Here is a 17,461-nt window from a genome sequence, read left to right on the forward strand (position 1 = left end):
AAATGTGAAAGTAATATATCAAAAATGTGATAATAATGTCACTCTCATTAATCTGGGATGGTTAAACCGATTTTAACAAATTTAGATTCAAATGAAAGGTCTTATGGTCCCATACAAAGTTCCGAAATATCATGCGGATCCGACTTCCGGTTCAGTAATTACAGGGTGATATATACCAGAAATGTGAAAATAATGTCACTCGTTTTTCTCGGAGATGGCTTAACCGATTTTCACAATTTTAGATTCATATGAAAGGTCTTATAGTCTCATATTATGTTCCGGTATTTCATTTGTATACAACTTTCGGTTCCGGAATTACATTGTGATATGCATAAAAAATGTGAAAATAAAACACCAAAAATGTGAAAATAATGTCACTCGCATTACTCTGAGATGGTTGAACCGATTTTGCAAGGTTAGATTCAAATGGAAGGTCTCGTGATCACATACCAAGTTCCAGAATTTGTTATCGGGATATTGATCATGTCGTTTGGACATGAGTGGAGTATCGTGATGTCAGATCTCAACTAATAAATTCTTTGCGTACCCAAGGTAAACTATCCAATATCCCAGTTCGAGACATTCTTGCTTGTCGTGACCTTTCATACATGAAACTTATTTATCATTTCATAAAGAAAATTGGAGTTTCAATTTAATAAAGGCCCCTTTTAAGACTTAGTTCTGATCCCAGCTGCGTCCATGAGTTCAACCAATAGCTAAATTAGAATAAAAATTATGTAATGATACAAACAAACTCGAAACAGTTTATGAAATTATCAACAAAATGTCTGAAAATAACAGCTTATTTTATAATTTATAGAAGTTAATCGTTTGGTTCAAATAATATTTCCGAGTAGATTTCATAATTAATGACGAGTTACCTAAGATGATATTTAAGCTATAAGAGAATATGTTTTAATAAATTCAAAACGTTGTGACTATGTTAGAATTAAATTAGGATAAGAATATTATGTAAAAGTGATGCTACGGCGAAGAAAAACTTATGTAAACTGCCTTAAGAAATAAACGTATTTATGGAAAAAAAAAGTTCCAGAATTTCATTTTGATCCTACTTTTTGTTCCGGAATTACAGGATGTGCCAAAACTGTGTAAATAATTTCATTCAATTTTCTTGGAGATAGCTCACCCGATTTTCACAAACCCTAAAGTCCTATACAAAATTCATTAATTTTTTAGCATTTTCATAAAGAAAAGCTATATGCAGTTACCATGAAAATCGACCTATGATCCTAGGCCTGTAGGGACAAATGGCATATACCAATCGAATCAATTTGTTGTATGTGTGGGTTACATGTATTGTCATTTTTGTTGCTTTAAAATTGCCAACCTAATTTTCACAAACTCAGATTCTAATAAAAGATGTTATGGCCCCATACAAAGTTCCTGAATTCGTATGGATTCATATGATTTGCTTATGATGCTGATCAAGACGAATAGTTGAAAAGGTCTTATCAGTCATAAACAATTTCTCTTTGTCTTATGAACTTATTCCCGATCAAGCTTTCAATTCCGGAATTATAGCGGATATGTGTAGAAATGATAATAAAAAGAGCGTGTTTCTATACAAGACAATGTAAAAATAAACGAAATCTCATGAATGAACCAATTTAATTTTTCTTTTGTTCAGGCATTGTATTTTCATAGCCGAAATATTTTATTTTGAGAATATGAATAATATGAGAAAGGCAGCATTACACCACTAGGTGGATTAAAACAGTTTTTTTCAAATGCACTTACACTCTTGGGAAGCGTTTCCTCGTTCGTCTGGGTACAAGAATCGACACAATTTTGATTTTGTTTTTCAAAAATAAGTTTCGTCGATTAAAAAATGCTGATTAATGCACTAACGAGTCTAAAGCTTTTTTTTTTTTGTTTTATACGCCTTCGTGAACTATTTTACATAGCATATTAAATAGCGAGGAGAATATTTTCGATTTTTCTGTATATAATTTTGAAAATTTAAACTTTTAATTTATTTTATACAAAGTGTCAAAGATTAGAAAACCACTGAAGTAGGAGAGTGTATTTATAATCGCTTGTCACCTTCTCTACTGGTGCCAGTCGCTGGCTGGACATCGTCAGCGACAAAACCTATGAAGGTTGTATTCAAAGTCTGCCCTTTCCTACCAGAAGCAGATTGTTGAGGAAAATCAAACCGCAATTGTTTTTAACGATTTATTAATTTAAGTTCCTTTGACGTAAAGCGGCCATAACTAAGTTCAGTTTTGCAACCAGAGCTTGAGCGGAAAATAGGTATAGTGCGAGAAGACTGGTGTTTGATGAGAAGAGTAGATGTTTGGATGTATGGTACCGGTCGGGTGACAGCTAACATAGGATATAGACCATGTTCGATGTACGTTCTACCATGTCTAACAGTGTTTTAGAGCTGTGTCAAAAAATAGAATTTTTGAACTCCTCTCGAAACTGTTTCAATTTGTAGGTCTTGTGAGTTTATGCTCCAAGAAAACTTGCTTGTTTTAATTTAAAAGAAAAATATTATGGAAAATTCTACTGTCACATATAAGAGAATATGAGTAGGGTAAAAAATTCCGGGGGTGGTTATCATAATATAGAGGGGCCCAGGGCTAAATCTGACACTTTTTAGAAATTGAAAAAAAAACATCCATTCAATCTGGGTTTTACCCAAGTCATCTCAACCACGTCATCTCTAAGCGTTGTACGATAAATCTCATTTCTATTGACGATTTATTAATTTTAGTTGGATTGATGTTAAAGCCGCCATAACTAAGTCCAGTTTTGCAATGACTGAGTAGAAACATATATTGAAGAACACAAATGAAAGAACAACTTACCAGAAAAGATGTTTTTTATTTGGAAAGAGATACGATCAGAGATAGGACTCGAACCTGCGTTCTTTTGCATTCCGTGCATACGCGCTATCATTTCGCCACTTTCTAAAAAGTGTCTGACTTAGCCCTGGTTTCCTCTATATTATGACAACCACCCTCGAAAATTTTTACCCTACTCATATTCTCTTGTATATGACAGTAGAATTTTCCATAATATTTTTCTTTTAAATTAAAACAAGCAAGTTTTCTTGGGGCATAAACTCACAAGACCTACAAGTTGAAACAGTTTCGAGAGAAGTTCAAAAATTCTTTTAAAGATTTTTGCATCATCTCTTCAATGAATGCTAGAAATTTCATACACATATCACCCTCCCTAGGTACATCAAATTTCGGAACCCGTGTGCAGCCAGAGTGAGCTATAATACTCTATGTTAGTCTCTTTTCGCAGAATAGTATTTCTCTACCAATTGTCCAAATAACCGGGTCAACGACCTTGTGACGCCATGAGTGCTCATAATTGCTTTCGTAAAACGCATTATTTGTGGAGAGCTCGATTTTTTATTTATCGGAAAAATGTTCTAAAAAGCTGCCAACAAATGAAAACAATTAGTCTGAACCAGTTCTGCTTCACCGAATGTAGCTCATTAATTAATGTAATTTATAGTGTTTTTCATATTCTCAACAACAATACGCTTTTAAAAAAATTCCCCAGAATTCCAAACGGGGTAGCTTCATTGAACTATTTTTTTTGCATTGCTCTGCAATCAGCATACTAATTATTCGTGAAAAATTTCCGATTATTTTTAGTGTCATTAGGATCGCAGAGTACTACCAATGCGATTGTTCTGTACAATGTGTTGAAAAAGAAGGTCAAGTTCCACTTCGGTATGCAGCAAATTACCTCTACATTTAGCATTCGACTAATTCTATTAGAAAACCAAATGTTTCGAATGAAAGAGTGATGCAAAAAATGAACAAATAATTCTAATTTTCCTCGTCCAGGGTCCACCAAAAGCAACGCCATTCGACGAACTCGGTGAATGAGCTGTGTTTATTATTCTGTCGTCGACTTTCAGGACAAAAAAAAACAAATATCACACGACTGTGAATTAGAAAGCTTCACAGTGGTATCATCTTTCTACGACGCTCAGTCCTCTGTGAAGCGGGCAAAGCTGCAATCGCCGCAATGTAGGCACTTTGGACAACTGACAACGGTAGTTGAAATGCTGTCTCCTAATATTGCAATCATGCTGTGTAATATCTTTGTTCCCTTAAACGAGTGTAGGAAAAAATGGCGAGCTGATATATGTATACGAATAGTAATTCGTTTCATTCCAATGGTAGGTGATGTGCAGTATGTTTCGAACTAGATATAAAATTTCCTAGAAGCAAAATGTTGGAAGTGGTATCAAGTACAAGGAGTTTTATATACTATCGATTCAAGAGTGCTACTTGTGAAATATACAAAATTACAGTACAATTAGAATATCAGTAGATTTGTTCTACGGTTCCGTAGACCCGTAGATCTACGGAGGTTTTCGTAGATCTGACATCGCTGGTCACTCATTCTCAATTAAGAAATCCAATCCAATTTTTTTCGTCTCATTTTCGGTTTGTTACTGTCTCATTCGAAAATGATCACATCCAAAACAAACGAACACTTGTTTCCGTACGACAAGACGAAACCAGAAAAAACATCTGCAGGGAGAATCAGTCGAATTTCAATTCTCATTATTTCATCGATACAATGAAAATCTGTGAAGCTTAGCCAAAAAAAAAAAAAATCTAAAATATGATAAAACGAAATGATTACACCCAGGTGCGGCAACTATGAGGGGCAAAGCAGTTTTTGTTCCCCCAAAGGATTTACTGGAGTGACACCCCCCTGTGTGGTTGTAAATTATCATTCATATCACGTGGTATACACATTCGATGACCGCCATTAATCGGTGCATCATCACAGCAATCGTTTGTTAGGATGTGAAAATACTGTCATTCGATTATTGGTTCTATTTAAGGTCAGAGGGAAGATTAAATGACACACAGAACGTGTTGGATGATTCTACAGAACAAGGATTTACACATTAGCGATCCTGCCAGGAGAATATTTTCGGAATCTGACGGAAGAAAGGAATTTTTTTTTGAGAACATCTCGAAGTGAAGAACTTGAAGATTATCGGAACTTTTTTAACGTTTTCTTGAAGATCGGAACATTAAAACATCTTGAAGCGAAGAATTTTAAGCATTGAAACTCCTTGAAACAAAAAAAAAAACTTGAAGAAGCAAAAGAATTGGAACGCGATTCACAGGTAACGTAGTTAAACAAAAACTACTACAGAAGAGATTTTTCGAACCGGAACGACCGGAGGCTGTTTTGGTGCAGATCGGGTTGACCACAAACCGTTTTAAAGCGGATCGGGACGACCGCTAACGATGTTGGTACGCACGGACCGGGACGGCCGTGGACTGCTTTAGTGCGGGTCGGGACGACCGTTAATCGTTCAAAAGCGGATCGGGACGACCGCTAACGATGTTTGTAAGCACAGACTGGGACAGCCGTGGACTGTTTTGGTGCGGTCAGGACAATCGCTAACCGTTCGAAAGCGGATCGGGACGACCGCTAAGCGTTCGAAAGCGGATCGGGACGACCGCTAAGCGTTCGAAAGCGGATCGGGACGACCGCTAACCGTTCGAAAGCGGATCGGGACGACCGCTAAGCGTTCGAAAGCGGATCGGGACGACCGCTAAGCGTTCGAAAGCGGATCGGGACGACCGCTAAGCGTTCGAAAGCGGATCGGGACACCGCTAAGCGTTCGAAAGCGGATCGGGAGGACCGCTAAGCGTTCGAAAGCGGTTAGGTAGAGCCGCTAAGCGTTCGAAAGCAGATCGGGGCGTCCGCTAATGATGTTCGATCAAAACCGACTGCTGGTGAGATTGGAAAGTATGTACATGACTTTATGATAACGGAACTAACTATGGTAGTAATATGACTAAGGAATTATTCCGCAAGGAAATGCAATGGCTAATAGAATCAAACGAACCATTGCTTCTACTTGAAAAAGAAACAAATCAATAATCCATAGCATAATCTTTATTTGGAGATGGGAGAGGATGTGTGGTTGTAAATTATCATTCATATCACGTGGTATACACATTCGATGACCGCCATTAATCGGTGCATCATCACAGCAATCGTTTGTTAGGATGTGAAAATACTGTCATTCGATTATTGGTTCTATTTAAGGTCAGAGGGAAGATTAAATGACACACAGAACGTGTTGGATGATTCTACAGAACAAGGATTTACACACCCCCCTAATTTTGGTAACTGGAATATATGTTTGAAAATTTCGAATATTGGTTATTACTGCAATAGCAGGAAAAATGTTTGTGACTTTTACTTGGTTGCTTTTTATTTGCTCTAACCTCTTCGTTTCGTTTATAAAAATTCTTTATATATTCCAAAGTTCAATGATCTGTTGTAATAAATTGTGGTCGTCGTGAGCACCAGAGCTAACATGAGTTACGTCTAAAATCAGCTACTGTGTCAGAGAACATTATTGCTAAACGTGACCTAATTCCAAAAGATCGGCATGTGACTTGCCGTGGGAATCAGACATGCCTGAGCAATAGTCTCATTTGCATTTGTTCGCTTTGGTGAAATGATTTGATTTGAAAACTGACTGAAAATGGGTTGAAAATTCACTGGTCGTAAACATGTTCTTATGTATTGTAAAATTCTATTGCAGGGAAACAACTGGTCCTGTTTAGGTATCATCTACTTCATCCATCCGAATCGGAGAATGCACCCATTTCTCCATGTTATTGTTATCCCTTGTCGCCTTGATAACGCAAAATAAAAAGCTGCGCTCCCCGCCATACCAGTAAAACTGTTTATACATTTCGCAAGTTCGTCTCGTATGAAACAACACCGGCACAAAACAAGCTTCCAACAAGATTCTGTTCACACACTAAAGCTATAAGTGCCAGCATTCCATTGCACTGAATATTGACTATGTTGAAAATGTATACTACTTTTTGTCTGGCTGTCGCTGTCCTTCTACTGGGGCTCATATTCACCTAGGATAAATGATAGTGAATTGAAAATATTAATATAATATTGAGGAAAAATTATTCTTGAACTTAGGTCACCTTTCACAAAATCAAAACTCCACTTCTGACGAATAAGATTTCCCCAGTTAAAAAAATTGTTGTTCCGGTCGAAGAAATTTAGAATTTTGTACCTGGATTCTAAAGCTGGAATTGAATTCTTAACTGGAACTGGGCTTGATTGAACGGAATTCTTGTTCAAGAAATCAATTCCATAATTAAACTCCGAAATTCCAATCTAGAATTCCGAACTCTGAACTAGGATGTGCTGGATTCTTGAGCTAAAATGTTGGGCCTGGATTCTGGAACTGAATTCAAGTAAGTGAATCAGGTTCAGAACTTTTTTTCCAGAATTCAGGTCCAGAACTAAGTTTCAGTTTTAGAGCTTTAGAAATGGTACCATATTTTTTAATTGAACTCTTGTAGGGCTATTGCATCAATAGTCATCTCATTAGTAAAGTCGCAATATTATTTTGCAGATTATGTCAATCAACGAATTGTGATAAAATTGTTTCGGTTCTGATAAGAAATACTGCAGAAAAATAGTTTGAAATTTTTTCAATACTGCTGTTATAGCGACGCGAAAACTCATAACGAATGTACCTATTTTCATCTAACCCAATTAAATAGCAACAGCAGATGTCACTCTAGCTGGTTTTCGTACATGAGATGATTACCGGAGCTGGGATGATAACTGGAGCCGGATACCCTACCAGAAAATCTAGATTCGAGTTCCTAAATTCAGTTTCACTTACATGAATCTGAAACTTGATTCCGGATCTGAATTTTGGATTGGGCCTGAATGCTGGAACTGAAATTCAATTCTGGAGCTGGATTCTGGAACATAATTCTAGAAATGGAGCTGAATTCTAGAACTTGAATTTTGACCAAGATTCCGTAATTAAATTTTTGTGTTGAATTTCGGATTCGGATTCTTGACCAAGATTCTGAACCTGAATTCTTGACCTGGATTCTAGGCCACAATTTTGACCTGGATTCGGGAACTGTAACTGAATTGTGCACCTGGATTTTTGAACTGAAATATGGATCAAGATTCTGGAGTGAACCTGAATTTTATTTCCAGAGTTCAAGTCCAGTGTCCAGCTCTAAAATTTAGATTTAGAATCTGGGTTCCAAATTAGGTTTTAGACCCTTGTTTCCGAATCCAGAATCGTCACGGATACACATAGTTTAAACTGAAACTAGAAACAAATATTAAGTATACTTCAATTCTCAGATTTAGCTCCGGAATTTTTCAAACAGGAGCATACATCCCTGTGAAGAACAGAACAACGAAACGAGATTTCTCTGCTGATCCACACAGTCTTATTCTATTACGTTGATTTGTGTTTTACAATGGAATTGCATAGTTTGGCAATGTTTCAAGCTGTCGTTTGAATGCAAAACAGTATGGCAGCAATTTGCTTAATAAACTCGATGACTGAGAAAATTTGCTTTCTGAAGCTGGAGAAAACCTTTCTGTCCTGTCCTGAAGCTTTCACGATTTCTGGGATTTATATTCTGGTGAGACACAATTGAATCCTAGTCTGATCTAACATAAAAACTAGAAACCGTATTCTAGTATTCCTAATAATCGTCGGATTGATGTTGAATTACTCTTTTATTAGGCAAGAAGATTTGGAAGAATACATTTCCAAGTTTGTTGACACAGATGGTAAGACTCCGCCTCGAATTGATGTAGCATATCACTCAATAAGTAGTGTGATATGTAGTAGCTAAAAACTAAAAAAAGCGGTTTGAAATTTGACTAGAGGACGAGAATACGAATAAAACTAACATGCTTATTTAACATATCCGAATATTGATAATCGTTCGTATTAGTTGATAGATTGTGTGAATTTAGCAACTTTCATTGCTCCACTTCCAGAGCTGTAACGATGCAAACGCAAAGTTTTGACATTACTTTTCTTTTGAGGAATTTTACATTTCTGTTTCAACAGACTTCGCAGACGATTCATAGCGTACAGGATCATTGGCTGGCTAGTACTACGATCCTACTGACACTAATTGTAACGATGCGTCTATGTTAAATTATGACTTATTGATGACAAACATTTTCTATCACACAAATAATGCTGAACAAACGAACGAAAAAAAGTACAACGAAAAACGTTATAGTTTTTTGTAGATACACATACTCTGTGGACAAATACTTCACATGATTCCTAAATGGTTTTAAATGAGAAACAACTTGTGGAATTTATCCAACTGTTTAGAACTTTTTGGATTCAGAATTGCATTCACGTCAAAAAAATAATCTCTTGAAGAGTAATACAATCATTCGAACGCTTCTCTAACTTATCGATGCCGTGCTTTTAAGGGATTTCATCTTGAAGAAGACTTCACATCCAGAAATTGCTTCTCCATTTGAGTTGAATTTCTTACCAACGAGTATTGGTTTGGGATCAGCAAACAGCCTGTTGTCACTGGGGGCCAGATATGGGCTATCGGGTGGATGATGAAGCAATTCGAACTGTAATTCGTCCAATTCAACCATCGTTACTATCAACTTGTAATCGGTGCATTCTCTTGGTGAAACAGTGTATTTTTTTCTTCACCGTATGAGCTCATTTTTTCTTGATTCTAATACTTTCAAAACACTTAAGATATTCGATGACGATTATTCAATGTGCATCCCAAAATACTGAAAGTATAACCTTCCCAGCTGACCGCAGCGCCTTTGCACGCTTCGAAAGTGGTTCACCGGTTGATAATAGATTTGATTCCGAAATGAAGCGACGGATCCCTGTTTAATCCATTGTCACATATAGATGCAAAAAAATCTATTCTATTGCTTGTTAAAATGGTTAAACACCGCACTGAATCACAAACACATTGTTGTTTTTGATGTACTATGAGTAAACGTGGAACCCACTTAAAAAAAAAAGAATTTTCTCATGGTTAAATGTTCATGAATAATTGTGAACACACTACCTTCTGATACTTTACGGCTTTAGCTAACTCACGCAGTATCAAGTTACGATTAGATATAACCAATTTGTGAACTTTTCTGATGTTTTCTGGAGTAACCCTTTTCAAATGGACGACCAGAACGTTCGACACGTTCAAATTCAGAAAACCAATTGTTATTGGTGGTTATGGTTCTATTCAATGAAACAGAGTCCGGATAAAACATTTGAAGTCATTGTTGAGCTTGTACAAATTTTTTACCTTTCTTATATAGAAAGCCTATGCAATCACTGTGATAACCGATTTTTTTGTAGAAATTATTTTCTCTGACATTTGTTGACTGATTTTTACAAACTAAGATGCAAATAAAAAAGGTCTTGGAATTCTCTAAAAAGTCCCCGAATAGTTGATTCAGATTCGACTGGCGTCGGTATTACAGCGCGATAAGTGAAAAACTTTCAATTTCCTGAGTTTTTTTTTTTCAAAAGTGATTGCGAAACGAGGTGCCAATTTTCATAAAACTTACTGGTAAATTCATCTAGTTGACAGAACTTGTTAGTTGGCCGTTATATAAATCTACTTTGGGACTACTAGTGTCCGATTTCCGCTTTCGAACGCACAGGCAATAGTGAAGAAAAGCTCCCAAAACGGAGCTCACATCGATTTCTCAGTAACGGTTAAATCGATTTTCACAAATCATGATTCAAATTAAAACTCTCAGTGTCTCACTTCCAGTTCTAAAACTATAGGGCAATGAGTGTCAAAACTTTTTAAACTGTCATACAAAAAGATGCAAAACCGGTACGTATCGATACGTGCTGGTATGGATGAAGAAAACAAATTTCTGACAAAATCTGTTTTGAAAATGACAAAGTAGCTTCACTTAAATGACTATCACTTTTTACTGACAAATCGAAATGTCATGAAATTTCACACCTGGTCTTTTGAAAGTGGGTACTGCATAAGCGTCATATGGATTTTACAATGATGATGCCATCTGTGTGTCAGTCACTGTAACTTATTGAGTGATGTACCGGTAAGAAAAAACGTTCAATAGAAGTCCTCTCTTGGACCAATACGTTGCACAGTTGGTCCGATGAATGACTCGATTTCTCAGTGGGGTGTTATCTGACTATATGAATCAAACGAGAAAAAAACGAACCATAGGGAGCGCCATCTAGACAGGACCTGTTGGAATGTTATATAACTCCGCCATTTTCAGCCGATTTAGGAAAATGAACAAGATTTATTTTGGGTGTACAATGTCAATATCGAACGGTCTTCATTGAACACACAAAAACTAGCTCTTTTTTGGGTATTTTTCATTGTATTTGACAACATTTCGGACGTTAACAACATTTCAAAAGGTCCTGTCTTGATGGCGCACCCTGTATAAATAGTAATTACTATTCTAAAACAGTTTCAATATATAATCATCAGATATCATCAGAAAATCAGAATCAGTATCAGAAAAGAAATTTGATGCAGACTAATTAACAATGTCATGAGATGATTTTCATTTGTATTCATTTGATTTTTGATTTGTTTGAATTAGTATAATAAAATTAATAGATTTTGTTTCTGCTTCAATATTATTTTCAACTAAATTAGCTGTAAAGTTGATATGATCAATTTTTACATGCTTGGAACAGTAAAATTAAGCGTTCACGCTTATATTTATAACTATTGGTCAGTCAGTAATTTTCATTTTTCCTTTTTGTCTTTCTCAGGCTATGCAATCACTGTGAAAACCGACTTTTGAATCGAGGCCCAGAGGGCTGAGTGTCATATACCATTCGACTCAGTTCGTCGAGTACCCAAAATGTCTGCATGTGTGTATGTGTGTGTATGTATGAATGTAACATTTTTTGCACTCACTTTTCCTGGAGATGGCTGAACCGATTTTCACAAACTAAGATTTAAATGGAAGGTCTTGTAACCCTACACAAAGTTCCTGAAATTTATTCGAATCCGACTTCCGGTTCCGGAATTACAGGGTGATATGTGCAAAACATAAGTGCATTTACTTTTCTAAGAGACGGCTGAGCCGATTCTCACAAACTTAGATTCAAGTGAAAGGTACAATTGTCCTATACAATGTTCCTGAATTTTATTTTGATCCGACTCCCGGTTCCGGAGTTACAGAATGATTAGTGAAAAAAATTGTTATTTCAAATATCTTCCTCACTTTTCTCAGAGATGGCGTGACCGATTTAAACAAACTTAGATTCAAATGAAAGGTCTCATAGAAAACTTCCAAATTTCATCCGGATCCGATTTCCAGTTCCAGAATTATATGGTGAAGTTTGTTTTAAATTGGATACCGTCACTTGCCTCGAAACTATTCCAATCGGTAGCCTTCGTTTCCTCAGAGATGGCCTAACCGACCTGAGTACTGTTTCACTCTGTAGGTTATACTAGTTTATGGATAAACCGTTTTGTTTTTTAAGAATCAAAGAATATTATTCTGAAGAATACCACACATTCATATATGAGAATATGTGAGAGATATGAGAAAGACATCATTACACCATTAGGTGGATTAAAACATTTTTTATTGATATGAAACTAACTAACAATTATAAGTGGAGAAAGAAAATGAAAGTTACAAAGCCACAATACTCAAGGAAGAGCAAAGCTAGAAAGATAAAAAAACGGAGACGGAAAGGTAAGACGTCACATTTGTCCAACTTATGCAGCTCATCTTTTGGTTGGTCGGTTACGTCACTCATGCTATTATACCTCCGGAGCCGAAAGTGACAGCAATTTGACCTTCTATAGAGAAAGGCAAAAACTATTCAAGAGAGTAGTCATTCTGGGTTGAACGGAGGGAAATGAATTTCTCCGTTATTAAAAATATGAGACATTTAAGAATTTGGTCAACAAAAGGGGCACAAACATTATCACTTTTCATTTGTCTTTATTTTGAACTTTATTTTAACTTTTCGGCGAATTGGCTTTCTGTGAAATGACCCTTTTGGTGAAACGTCATTCGGCGAAATGACCTTGACCCTCTGATATCGTGAAAAAAGTGAATTTAAGTAAATTGCGATGCCCCTTCTTATGTACATCTATGGAGACGTAAAATTATCTGATTTTTCTTGTAATATGCATATAAAAACAGGTTTTCTTCAAACATCGGCAGAGTTGCTATAAATCAACAAACCAGGATATTTTTTTCTTCAACCTTTTTTTACATCTATCAGTAGTACAGAATCTGAAACCTGAACGTTATTTGATTGCAAACATCCGTAACAACATTTATAAATTATTCTTTTTTTCCTAAATAAAAACTAAGTTAATTCTACACAGAGATAGTAGAGGGAGCTTGCAAAGGACAATAAATAGAAATTAATAAATAAATAAATTATTAAATTACTAGTTTATGAACTGAAAAATAAATATTACAATCATATAATTACAGGCACATTTCAACTAACTATTCAAATGTCAGCTCACTCTAGTAGAGCGTAGAGCGAGTTACTTCTAAAGGTATGTACTAGCGTAGATGTACTACACGTATCTAAGACTATTCGTCCGGAATATCATCCGGAGGAGGAAAGGGTTACAGTTACAGTTACCCCCCCAAACACGGAACGGGGAAGGATGACGGTATTTCACAAAAATCGCTTCCAGCTGTTGATTCTCCCAAAACCATCATCAGTTCAACCCGCTACGTATTTCGTTCCCCATTTGTTATCGCTATTTGCTATCTAGTATTAGGTAGAATTCATATCCACTCCATTTGCGACCTAGTTCTAGTCCTTACGTTTTCTTAGCTCCTACACCGTCAACCGATTGTGAAATCTAGTTTGTTCTCACTACAGTTCTCGTACAACCATTAGTCAATGTTTCCTCCTACAGCTTTCTCGCTAGAACCAGTTTGTTGATGTCATTGAACGTGGTGACCATCGCCGGATTGGACAGATCCTTATAGGTGATGCACTCCTTGTGCATTTGCTCGCAGTCCACTCCATCTTGACCATCCTTGGCAGCTTTCATGTACCGGAAAAACCGCATTATGTCCGGATTGTCGTTCGTTGGTTTGCGCAGTTCGTTTAGTTCCCTAAGAAAACAGAGGGAAACAATGTAATTATAGATCAAATTGACATGTAACAATCAAATGTCAATCAGTCCAAACGGAGCGGCCAAAACCGAACCCGGATCACATACCTACTAAGTTGCGCCGATATCAGATTGCTGTAGGGTGCATATTTGGCCGGATTGGCGTACATTAGGCAGACTAGCTTCTCCCGACACGCTTCCTCCTTGTTCGAGAGTCCCATCTGGGCGAAAACAGCATCCAACCGCGACAGCAGCGGGCTGTAGAACGGATCATAGTTTGTCAGCAGCAAACTACTGCTCGGTATATCGTGGAATACTTTGAAATCATTTCGCTTCTGCTGCCGGTTATAGTCGTTTCCTGAGCTGACGTACGTCACGCGGCCCCCACCGAAGCCCAACCTCGACAACGCTGCGTTGGCGTTGTTCGAGTCAATCATTGCGTTGTAACTCGTCCCTGCCGATTGAGAGTCTGTAAAACAAAGGCCAATCAATTAGACATAGTATTCACATGTTGTCAGATTCATCATCCGTTTCCGGTATTACCCAACGGTGGCAGATAGGCATTGTTGTCCATGGTCATATGGAAATCCTGATCCGAATTGTACGAGTTATCTTTGAAGTCCAAATCCTCAACTGTCGTGGCAGGATGCGACAATCCAGACACCGACGATAAACCTTCAAAACAAAAAAAAACAATAGAAAATGTTAGCCTTGGCTATCATCCTTTCACTGGAAAATCGTAATGCCACCACAACCATCCGACAGTGAGCTCCGAAATTCAAGCAATTCCTTCCGTTTCATTACCTTTTCCAAGAATTTTTCCGAACGACCCGATGATGCTTGGCAGGAAAAGCACCAACAGCACTGTTTTTACTATCTGCAATCCGAACAGCAGTGGCCACATGATTTTCTTCAATCCTGAAACAAACAAACAAAAAAAAAAAGCGAGAAAAGGATATCATTGTACCGAGTTTGCTGGTTTTACTGGACACGGATTCTCTGAAAAGGGAGGCTGATTGTGACATTGAATGCGGGTGTGACCTTTTCACAGTGCTGTATCCAAGTCAAGCTATAATCTGATTTTACCGCTCCTTTCAATCATGTTTCTAATTGAATGGTTTTACCGAGCCTTACTGCCCCAAACGATACCAGTGAAATCGTGCGCGTGATTAATATTTGTTTGAATATTTGAACACTGTTTGAGTCTACTTTTGATCTAGTAGATTAGTCTGCCTACGGTCAGAAAAATTAGATTTCATCGATTGATTAAAATTAAGTATGCAGTAGGAATAATTCCACTGATCCCTTTCCATGTTACTTTGACCAGTGGAGAAAGAAACACTGGGTTTGAATTGTTTGTGTACAATGGTGTAGGTTTTGTTCTGTGCCGTTAAAAAAGCAGCAGAAAAAACTTTTATTTTTATTTCCGTGCCAGTCTCATTCTTTCCTAGTCGGCAAATGCTCATCAGCTAGATAATTCAGAAGGAAACGAAAACTTGCAAATGAATCGCTCGGAGACAGGACACGACCCTCATCTCTTTTTGTTTTGTTTTTATTTTTATTTAACGAAAAACATGTTCGAGTCCTTCCCCTGGGACATATTTTCTTATGATTCTATTACCCTCTGGAACTACTAGGTAACGTACATGCAAAAGTTTGCATGGCTTGTTACCTACATTACAAGCCGATATTGACAACATGAATGTATCAGAACCAAACCACCGTAAGCGAAGTTGTTGAGAGCAATTATTATGAGTGTGTCCTTTTTGCATGTCTCATGTTTCCATCTTACAATGGAAACCGATTCATTAACCGAGGCCGAGTGCCATACTCCATTAGATTTAAGGGGACAAGATCAGAAAATTTTGGCGTTTCTTTTTGATTGGTCCACAACTTAAGGCAGAGTTCAAAATTATTGTAACACTTTCACCTGGCTGTAACCTTTTCCCACTGGACAGTATTTAGCCAAATGTTGCCAAGTTCTGCTTTGTGGATTTTTGTCGTGAATACGACTTACTTTACTATGGGGTGACTTTACAAAATTAGCCATATGGAAGAATGGGCAGAACTTAATCGTGAATATCTCTACTTGTATTAATGGCAGCAACATAATTCTTTCACTATTTAATCAAAAATATGATCAGGAATTTATGATAAAATTTTAAACAGTGTGAGATAACCACAAACAACTCAAAAATTAAGTTTTCTCAAAATTTGAAAACAACGCGGAAAGCTCTACTTTCGCTAGGGTTTTCCGCGCAAGGACGACGATTTTTAGGTAGTCAGGCACATATCTTCAACTGACTGCGTTTAAAAGGGTGGTCGAGATTCGATCATTTCTTCTTGTACGTTGGATGGAAGCGGACGTCGTGGGAAGCAGCTTCGGAGAATGCATCTTCTGCGTGGTTAAAAACCTCAAACGCTCAGGTCGCAACTCTCATTAGGACTTCAGTCGTCCGATGGAGCAGATGGCAATGCAAGCAGGTTTTTTGCGTGGTATGAAGCCTCAAACGCTTAGGTAGTGCTTTCGTTTGGACTTCAATCGTCGGAAGCAGCAGTCGTCAATGCTTTCATTTGGACTTCGGTCGTCAGGTGGAGCAGTCACTTGTAATAAGAGCGACCTTTAGCGTTGTACAAAACCTCAAACGCTCAGGTCGCAAAGTCAGTTTCCCTTCGAAGAAGATCGATTACATCATCCTGTTGGTGGTCGTTTGCATTGGAGCAAAATACAACGAAAAATGAACAACAATGTTTAACATTATGCAAAATCAGCCCTTCTAATGGCTCTAAATGTTACCTAAAGAACTATAAAGATGGCTTCTTTGTAAATCGAAAAAAATCAGTGTAGTGCAAATCTAAGATAATTTGATCGTTTTTTTTGCAATTTTCACAGATCAAAATTCGCAACAGTGTTTAAAATCGTTTATACCCAATCAGTGTTTAATATCTCAGAAAATGATACAATTTGGCTCTTCTGGGATGCCAGAAATTAATCCCGTACAGCATCATCGTAATCGACATCACAATTCTCTAAGGTGCCATTTAGAACCATAATTTTATACCCAAAGAATTATGCGAAATTTTACTTCACTATACTGTATACGGCCCATTTTTCAACCAGTTTTAGTTTGTAGTAAACTTTCTGAAGATTTGCTATATAGAATGCATAGCACCGGCTCAGAAGCCAATCATTTCGAATTTGGCTGTCGTTGTCATCGTGTTCATTATGGTGCGATCGAGGAATCAAAGCTTGTTACCGCAAGCGGAAGAAGCAAGACTCCAACAGAATATCCAGACTCCAACAGAATATCAGTTTCGCATTCACGGACAATAGCTCAAACTGGAAATAGAAGACGGAAGTCAGCGGTATCCATCGGAATTTGAACTCAACTCGTCACTCTCCATCACGAACGCCTTCATAAAAGGTTCTTTTCAGAACCACCATTATTTTATCATAAGGAACTATACTGGTTATTTCGTAATATTTGTGTGTCAGAATGTTTAATGTAACTAATCTGTACTGT

General features: G+C 37.2%; 1 protein-coding gene across 1 annotated transcript in view; it reads right to left on the reverse strand.

The window, feature by feature from the left end:
- Nucleotides 1–13,066: 13,066 nt before the first annotated feature.
- The window catches only part of LOC131438207 (uncharacterized), a 112,706-nt gene continuing 108,311 nt past the window's right edge, over nucleotides 13,067–17,461 (reverse strand). The window contains exons 3-6 of the mRNA XM_058608076.1: nucleotides 14,742–14,855; nucleotides 14,481–14,612; nucleotides 14,046–14,406; nucleotides 13,067–13,938 (exon numbers count right to left, since the gene is read on the reverse strand). Coding sequence (XP_058464059.1) covers nucleotides 13,731–13,938; nucleotides 14,046–14,406; nucleotides 14,481–14,612; nucleotides 14,742–14,855 — 815 coding nt within the window. The 3' untranslated portion in view covers nucleotides 13,067–13,730. The remainder of the gene's footprint in view (nucleotides 13,939–14,045; nucleotides 14,407–14,480; nucleotides 14,613–14,741; nucleotides 14,856–17,461) is intronic.

This window comes from Malaya genurostris, chromosome 1 (genome assembly GCF_030247185.1).
Source record: "Malaya genurostris strain Urasoe2022 chromosome 1, Malgen_1.1, whole genome shotgun sequence".
NCBI classification, from domain to species: domain Eukaryota; kingdom Metazoa; phylum Arthropoda; class Insecta; order Diptera; family Culicidae; genus Malaya; species Malaya genurostris.